General features: G+C 44.7%; 2 protein-coding genes across 2 annotated transcripts in view; one reads left to right on the forward strand and one right to left on the reverse strand.

Annotated features, from left to right (window-relative positions):
- SCAF4 (SR-related CTD-associated factor 4) overlaps window positions 1-1,122 on the forward strand; it is a 44,989-nt gene extending 43,867 nt beyond the window's left edge. The window contains 1 exon segment of the mRNA XM_009870839.1: window positions 1-1,122. This exon segment is cut by the window's left edge and continues 30 nt beyond it. Coding sequence (XP_009869141.1) covers window positions 1-752 — 752 coding nt within the window. The 3' untranslated portion in view covers window positions 753-1,122.
- Window positions 1,123-4,585: 3,463 nt separating this feature from the next.
- On the reverse strand, window positions 4,586-8,741 carry SOD1 (superoxide dismutase 1, soluble; the record flags this gene model as incomplete). The annotated part of the gene is made up of 4 exons (XM_009870840.1): window positions 4,586-4,899; window positions 5,789-5,903; window positions 8,064-8,133; window positions 8,648-8,741. Coding segments are annotated over 4 exons (390 nt in total), but the record flags the coding sequence as incomplete, so codon positions are not given.
- Between the last annotated feature and the right edge of the window lie 239 nt (window positions 8,742-8,980).

An 8,980-nucleotide genomic window follows, 5' to 3' on the forward strand; every position in this document is an offset into this window, starting at 1 on the left:
TCCCCGTGCACCCGCCCCGAGGAACGCCCCCCCCTCCTCTGCAGCGGTTCCCCTTGATGCCACCGCGACACATGCCCCCCCACATGATGCATAGAGGGCCCCCACCAGGGCCAGGAGGTTTTGGGATGCCTCCCCCCCACGGAATGAAAACTCCCTTCCCACCACCGGGTCACTTTGTGAGACCCGGGGGGATGCCGGGAAGCGGGGGGCCAGGCGGACCTGAGGATAACAGAGACGGGCGGCAGTTTAGGAACGACAGGCAGACGTTCACGCCTAACAGAGACCAGGAAAGGTTTGGAAGGAGATCTTTCGGAAATCGGGTAGAGAACGATCGCGAGCGCTATGGTAACCGCAACGATGACAGAGACCATGAGCGACCAGGTAACCGCGACAGGCGAGACTGGGGACGAAGAAGCCCCGAGCGTGATAGACACAGAGACTTGGAGGACAGGAACAGGCGGTCCAGCGGCCATCGAGACAGGGAGCGAGATTCGAGAGATCGGGAGTCTCGCAGAGACAAGGAAGAAAACCGAGGCAAGGAGAAACCGGAGATGACAGACAGGGCAGACAGCGACAAAAACCACGAATCTCACAGCGGCAAAATGGAAGACGCAGACGTTGTTTCAGAACTTGCTGCGGGAGAGTCTGAACCTACAGGTGTAAAGCCTGTTGAAGAGTTACCATCCGAGGCTACCTCATCCGTGGAACAAGCGGAAAAGGATACGGGCTCCGTGGCGGAGGCTCCTCGCTAGCGACTGGAAGTTGTCGAAAGATGACAGTGACATTTTGTTGGGAGTGTAGAGCTTTAGAGTTGTACAGTCTGCTGTATCATATTCGCTTCTGCTGATATCACAGCCCCTCAGTAGTTGGTGGGGAATTGTAAGCAATTTGATTGCTTCCCTTCTATTTAAAATAGCCACAACGTAACATGAAATACTGAAGATATGATTAAAATATTACCCATTTTTGCTGTAACTTTTTTAAAGTTTTGACTTTAAAAAGTTTACAAATCGGAAGTAGAAGTGCTTTCTATTTTTTTTTTTTAATTTAAGAAAAGGTAACGGTGAAAGCTCCTCAAAACAATAGGGATGTGTTTTTAATAAACTCTATTTTCGTAACAAACTTTAACGTGTGCTATTCTTCCTACGCTGCACTGAAGTGGAAAAGGAGTGTTCAACATCTTAAAGTTTGAACTGTTAATGCTGTACTGGAGTCTAAATTAGACTGTTCTGTTTATATTTGTTAAAAGAAATACATCTGTTTGTGTAGCTATTCACAGAAGCAAATTTTTATTTGTAATAGTCATTTTGATTTTTAGACTGCTGCATTTTAATGATCTACTTGACCATACTAGGTAAAAGTTAGTGGTTTTAAAATGTTAATTGAAGAGTTTTAACTGTTTAGTGTTTGCAATGCAATCAGGTTTTTTTCCTTTTTTTTTTTTTTTTCTCCTCCCCAACTAGTTCTGTGGTAAATGTTGCCCTAATTAGCCTTTTTTTTTTTTTTTTTAAACAAAAAGTGGACACCTTCAGACATACTCAGACTGCTCTGCTTGTGATGTTATAAAATTACTGTGTGTGGTGGGTTGGGAAGCACAGCAGTGAAGCATCTTTTGTACTTGTTCTTCACTGATGCCTTTTTGGAAAGTCGAGTGAAAGAGAAATCAAAGCAGCCAAAACACAATGGAAAATGCTAACTTTTTTTTTTTTTCTTTTAAAAATGGGGCCGGGAAAAGGAAGGGAGGCGGGAGCGTGCGCGGAGGTTTGGAAAAGTTGCCTCTTCCTTCGCACAGAGCTGGGCTGCTGCTGGTGTCTGTGTTAACCACGGCTACCTCCTGTAACCCTGCAAGAGGTAGGTTTTAAAATTTTTACCCACCTGCTGCTGTACCTGTCGATTGGCTGGATGGGCAAAGAGCGCGTTTGCTTGTCTTTGAGTGAGTTTGACCATCTTCCCTCCGCTTAAGGAAGTTTGTCAGATTTTGAAGAGGGCAAGTACTTGTTCTTGGTGATCGGCCCTTCAGGCGCGAACCCTCCAGAGGTGGGTGCGCTGTGCCGAGCCGTGTCGGAGCGTGTCGGAGCCCCAGCAGCTCTGCCCTCGGACACTCCAGCCCATCAGCCATGCACCCGGCCTTCTACTGGAGGAACTTGTATAACTCTAGAAGCGTAGTGGAAAAAAAATTGTACGAATCCTGTGCATATTTAATTTTTTTTTTTCTCCTCCTTGATATAGGTATGTTGTTCTTTTAAAGTTGGGTTGTGGGGTTTTTTCCCTAATTGAAGGGCAGCTGCTTTCTTACATCAGTACTTTTTCACAGCTGCTCTGCGGCAGAGGGAATTTTTTTGGGGGGGGTGGAGGGAGGGTGGGAAAGCAAATGTGGAGTTATGGACTGGGGAGAGGACATATATTTTTATGTTCTTGCAATAGCAGAATAAAGAGAGCGAAACCTATTTACATACTTGTAGTGAAATTGGCTTCCATGTGTTAAAACTTGTGTCCTTAATGCTTGTTTCATGCTGGGCCAGCGGAACTAACTTTTCATACCAAGCCAGACATTTATGTCTTACGTTTAAGACTTGTCTTAGTAAAAACTGCCATAATTCTGTAAGGAGGTAGGTTTTCTTTTTTAATGAATACACTTTATTAAAAAATTTGAAGACAAGAAACAAAGAGATGGAAGGCTTATCTGTTTGCACAAATGGCAGCTCCCATTCTCTCCATTTCCCTCATTAGGAATTTGAAAAAGCCCAGGAAAACCTTGGATGTCCTTTGCAGAACAGTTTGTTATTGCATTCTGAAGCAGTGATTTTATAATAAACCCACTAGTGATATGTTATCCTTACAGAATCACCAGCGTAACTGTAGTTTACCCTTCTATATCTATGAAGTTTCTGGCTTCCAAATAAGCCAGAAATTACATAAAGATTATTTAGCTCAGTGCAAGCATCCATTGCTGATAATACAGGTTAGCCCCTTGGTTAACAGGTTAACACCTTGGCCATCGAGCCTACGTTACAGTGATTGGTAAATAAGCCGGGCAATACTTTGACATCCTTCAATCCAGGACTGACTTGTAAGCTAGTGCGACATCAAGACATTTAACCCCAAGAGAAGATGGATTTGAGAGGAAAGCTCAGCACATAGGAGGCTTTCAAAGCGGCACAGCTCAGCGCTGAGAACAGCTGGGAGAGGAGGTCAGCAATAGGTAGAGCTGTCAGAGCTTGCCTTCCAGTACACCTCAACTTACAGCTGTCAAGTAGGTGCTACTCTCCTCACCTGAGGGAAGGGGAGATGACATCACTGTCCTCCGAACTTCCAAAATGCAAAGAGGAGGTAGTGGTGGTGGTTACAGGCATTGAGTGTTCGGCATCCTCTGATGCTTTAGGTGGGAGCTGGAAGGTGCAGCTAATACCTTTAATTCTGCTGCAGCAGCTCAGTCAGAGCAGAAGCCAACCCACAGGGAGACAGGTGGGTAGAGTACACACACAGCTGTTTTCCACCTGCAAGGAACCTAAGTTTAAGGTGTTTTGTGACAGTATTCTTGCTGTACTACCAAAGGCCATTCTATTTGTAACATGACACATGGGAATCTGGGTGTCTAGAACTGCAACCAACTACTTCCATAAGAACCTCTTACGTACAAGATATGTCGATACAAGTCTTCATTAAATAACATGATTTTCTCTGTTAAAAGACTTGGAAATCTGTGTTTAAGAGGCACGTAACAAGACAATAATGAACCTGTACAGCCATAACTCCGCTGAAAAGCCATGTGAAATTAAATATGGAGATTCTAGGTACATGCATCCTTTAAAGAAAGACCTATTCCACTCTATAGACAGTCCTGCAAAGCTTGAAGGAAAGTGCTGTCTTCACCAACACATTTGGACCAGCTGGAACAATCTAAGCTACTGAGCCCGAGGTGCAGACAAGGCACAAGGACAGCTGTTGGGAGCCAGACCATTTCATGTGCTTAATGCCTCCCCACCACTCACACACCTACCTCACAGACATTCTACAGCAAGAAGGTATTTCTGCAAAGCAACAGTCCTCAGGCACATAAAACCCCCGGCTATGTACGGAGGGTGACAGGTTGGTCTCAGAACATGGGATTACATCACAGGAAAATGCACAACAGCACAAGTAACAATGCAAACTGTGGGAGCTCAGGACAACTGGCAGGAATCTGCTGGTGTCCAGCAAGTTAACTACTGACATGAGGACATCCAGGCCTACATTTCCATGTTTTAAAGTCTGCAAGGTAGGGATTTTTGTTTTGCTTTTTTTTTTTAATAGACAGGAAGACCAAGGTGTATTTGCCCAGCAAGTTTTATTACATGAATTTGAAACCTACAAGTGCTGCAACTTTGCCAGGATGAAGCCCTGTACACACAGTGCCTAATGCTGTTTGCTGAGTAGTCTTGCCAAAGCTAGTAAGGCTTAACCTCCAAATCACATGGTATACTACAAGTTCTGGTGTTTGTGATGTGACCACTACAACACCCTTTGCTTTACAGAGAACAAGGGGGTCTGGATAGTGAAGTTATGGTTACAACAGCAGATGCCTTAGCAGAAGACTACAGAGACATTCCAACAGTGACACTTTAATTGCAATACACATCATACAAAATTAAGTCAGTCTTCACCAGTTTAAGTGATACTCAGAATGCAGAGTAGTAATGAGATTAAGAGATAAATCTTTTGCTTGCACGAGGAAGAGGCAAGCACAGCATTTGCAATGAAATACAGCCCATTCACCACTGTCATCTTGAAACACTTCAACTACAATGCTTAGCTCTTCGCTATTCCAATGACACCGCAAGCTAAACGAGGGCCAGCATTTCCAGTTAATTTGCTTTCATTATCTCCCCCTCTGCCCAGGTCATCACGTTTTTCATGGACCTGCAAGAGAATTGAAGATATCTTAATTCATGTTATTGAATAATTAATCAATATTTTTCACTACTCACATTAGCAAGCAGTACTGCCAGCTACCAGCAGGGCATGTTACACAACAGAGAGAACCTGTTGTAATTATGTAATGCTGAATGCCAAATCAACGCTCAAGCTAAAAGCTTTGGACTTGTCTAAAAAGATAAGTTGTCTTCATCTGAATTTGTTTGAACTGGAAGTCTCTAAACACCCATGTTTCAAAGGGTTATATAATTAGACAAGGAGCAAGCCTGGCCTTGACATTACAGGTCTCTCTTACTACATAAGGCTGGCGCCTGCCCTGCCCTCAGCCACACCATCCAAAGCGCTTCACTGCTCATCTCCCTGCTCCTCAGTCCTGGCCTGTCTCGTGCAGTACGGTGGTCTCAGTGTACAGTGGAGCCCCAAAGGGAACAAGCCTGAGTGCTCCTGGGCAGCCAAGCCCACACAGCCCCTGCCTCTCTCCTTAGGGAGACCACATCAGGAGAGTCAGCAGCTACCAGACCAGTGAGCAGCGTCCCGATGTGCTCACTGCCACACCTTGCAGTGAGAGCATTTGTGCCAGACTGCCAGTTCCTTCCTTAAATCAAGTTGCTTTAGTCACAGCCGAAGATAGCTAAATTATATGTAGAGGAACATCATCTTCACTTCCTGCCTTTATCTCACAGCAATGAAGTGCCATACTAATACCAGAGGGCTTTCAGGCAGGGCTTCAAAGAACTCCTCACACTGGAAATCTTGCACTACGTGCTCTGCAACAGACATTAGGGACTGGCATCCAGCATCAAGAAGTCTCCACTCACTGCCAAGACTGCTCTAGTGTTCCTTAAAGCATCCAAGCAGGCACCAAGACACCTACCACCATGGTACGGCCAATGACGCAGTGTGGTCCGCTAAGAGAAATGATGGGATCTTCTATGTCCACTTCTGCCACTCCTCCTTTAGCAGTCACATTGCCAAGGTCTCCCACATGCCTACACAAAGACACAGAGAAACTCATAGAAAACTTGGCTGAACTGAAAAGCTCTTCTAAGCAATGACCTGGACAATACAACACCCACAGTTACTACACTTAAGTACTCAACCATCTTGCCTGAAAGAGCACATATGTCCTCATTTATCACCACCAATCTTGAACACATCCATTATTTTAACTCCCTTAGTTCAAAGGACTATTAAAATTCAGTTCTAGGTAGCAGTTCAAACTTGAAGGTTAATCAGCTTTGGGGAAAGGAATGCCAAGCCAACAAGGCATAACACACAGGCAAGAATCCCTCCATGCTGATGGCATTCCCCTCTGCTCAAAGCCTCACCAATTATTTCAACAACATTTCTTGCACATACAAGGTTTGGTGTAAAGACCACCACAATTCTTAAGAGCTTTTAATATCTATCACAAATCAGCTATTCCACAAACAGCTGCAGGCTTTAGGTTTAAACAGGATTAGTTAAAGCGGTTTCTCAAGTGACAGGTTAAAGGGGGTGCATGAAGCACTAAGTTCAGTGAGTACCAGGATTCACTACTGGAGCTTGCTTGGCATTTTCCCCATACACTTGGCATTATACCCTACTTTTATCAGAGCTAGATCTCTGCTAGGACTTCCCTTAAAAATTAAGTCTCAAGCAGTTCAGTTTCACTGAACTTTTGCACATTCCAGCATATCATTCCCCACACGTTTGCCCTAAATAAACCATTCACTCAAAAGACAAGTTGATGGTGTTCTGCAAGGCTCTTCTATCCAGATTCAGAACCTGGTGCAACCAGCTCAGCTCACTGCATGCAGACCACCAGCTTCTTCGCATAGCACCAATTTCATATTTTTAACCACATCCTATAAAAACCAGGTCAAGGGCAGTCTTCCCTTTAGGAAATTGCTTGATTTAAGCTTCCAGGAAGCTTCAGCCTGATCATTTCAACTCTACACTGATAAAAGCGTGAACTAGTTCTTATACTCTCCTAAGCAATTCCCCAGCTGGATGAGCCAGCAGATTACACCAAAAGCGGGATTGGACAAAGCAGAACCAGCAGGAGCCATAATGTTCATGCAATTTTGACCTTTAACACTGGAGCAGCGAGCTGCCTGTGAGTGCACCACTTCACCCTGCTCTCTCATCCAGCCAGCTGGCAAGCAGCCAAGCTCACCTGGTCAGGTGTGCAACCAATCACCCAGGTATGGATTTATCAGTCACAGAAGGTGCAGTTAAGGATGTAAACACAAGCATTCGATGGCTAATCGCAACGCCAAGGTGGTCCCAATGCTGGTCCAGACCCTAGCTGTGCAAGACCAGCCCGTCTTTACACTTGCTCCTAGCTCCAGTCACTACCACAACAGCCTTCACACTTGTGCACCCCCTCCCCATCTCACACCCAGTCAATACACTATTTAGACGAGCTGCTCAGACATCAGGTTTCAAATATGCAAGGGTTCCCTGAAGGCAGTTGATGAAAACTGCTTCCAGGGTAAGAACTAGGTCCCAGCCACCAGTGAGGTACAGGAGATATTTAGTGTAAGCATCAGACCCCATACTGACACACAGCCCCCAAGAAGTACACACTGCAGGCAGGACAGTATCTAAGCTAACAGCAAAAGAACAGTGCAACACACTCAATAAAAAGCCACTGTGACCAGGCACACACACAGCTCTGTATTCATCCTGCAGTCATTCCTGAAGCCTCAGCACCTTCCACTGATGATCCCCATCTGCCACGTGACAAGTCTGCATAAAGCTCGACAACTGAGAGTTTAATGCCCCTGTTGTCAAAAGGGACTCCAAAGCAGAAGCAAGTTACCACTGCTCAAAATAAGGCTTTAACACATGAATCCCCACACTCACACTGTGAGGAACTTTCACTCAGCAGAAGCCTCTATTTCCTCTTTTGTCCAAGTCATGACAAAACAAAAATATATTCCAGATACTACATTTTACCAATACTCTTGTAGCCAAGGTGTCTAACAGATTACTGTACAGTGATGAGAGCCTCCACTGATAGACCCTAGAAGTCCTGCAAGAATTACCAATTTTCTTCTGGTACTCTCTGAGCACTGCTCATGAAATGGCCTCTCAAGCACAGAGCAGCACACGGATGGCTGCAGGATGGAATTGCTATCCCCTAGGAGGCACACTAAACTCACCTTTCCGCATCAGTTGGTCCACCATGCTGCTTGCCTTCAGGATTGAAGTGAGAACCTGCACTGGTACAGCCTGGAAGAGAATGCAGCTATTAGAAGCAGTCTGGTGGGGTTTTTTGGTAGCAGTCAGTTTAAATCTGCTGCTTACACACTACACCAAGAGAGTCCTCCTACAGCCAGAGGCAATAAAGTTATTAATGATGAAACAGCTACTCTCCTGCTGGATGTTCTACTAATCCTCTGGAGGTAAGTAACCTACTACCGACTTACAAATTCAATACAGTAAGACTACTCCTTCTAGAACACTCTGTCCTCAGCTGAAAGCTTTCTTATTTAATGCCGGGTTATCAAAACATTTAAGCTTGTGCTTAACATGTCAGATCTTGAACACCAGCCTAAACATGTTCAAAGTATTAAATAAGAAGCAATTCCTTAGGAAATATCATAATTTCTTAACACACAGATTTGCAGTCATGAGACCCAAATACACTTATGCTAGATGCTGCTGCAACACTACAAGGAGAAAAAAAAAAAAGCTGAGCAATCGCACTACAGCTGTAACTCAAAAACTTGGATAGACATCTTACCATTTGTATTGTCACCAAACTCATGGACATGGAAGCCATGATCTCCATCAGCCAAACCAGTGATTCTTCCAGTAACTTTAACTGGTCCACTACCCTTTAATAGAAATAATTTGTTATAATCAAAATTACTACGGCATTAAATGGCCTGGCGTTACATGAAGTTTCTCGGTCAACAGACAGCAGGAGAGACCCCGCTGGGAGCTCGGCTACCGAGACATGAGCAATCACCTCACGTTCACTGATTCTGTGTGTCAACACAGCGTCTGACAAAACGGTCCCGTTTACTGCGCCACTTAAAACCCGCTTTTTTTATCATCAGCAAAAAAGAATGCC

This window comes from Apaloderma vittatum, unplaced genomic scaffold (assembly GCF_000703405.1).
Source record: "Apaloderma vittatum isolate BGI_N311 unplaced genomic scaffold, ASM70340v1 scaffold8346, whole genome shotgun sequence".
Taxonomy (NCBI): domain Eukaryota; kingdom Metazoa; phylum Chordata; class Aves; order Trogoniformes; family Trogonidae; genus Apaloderma; species Apaloderma vittatum.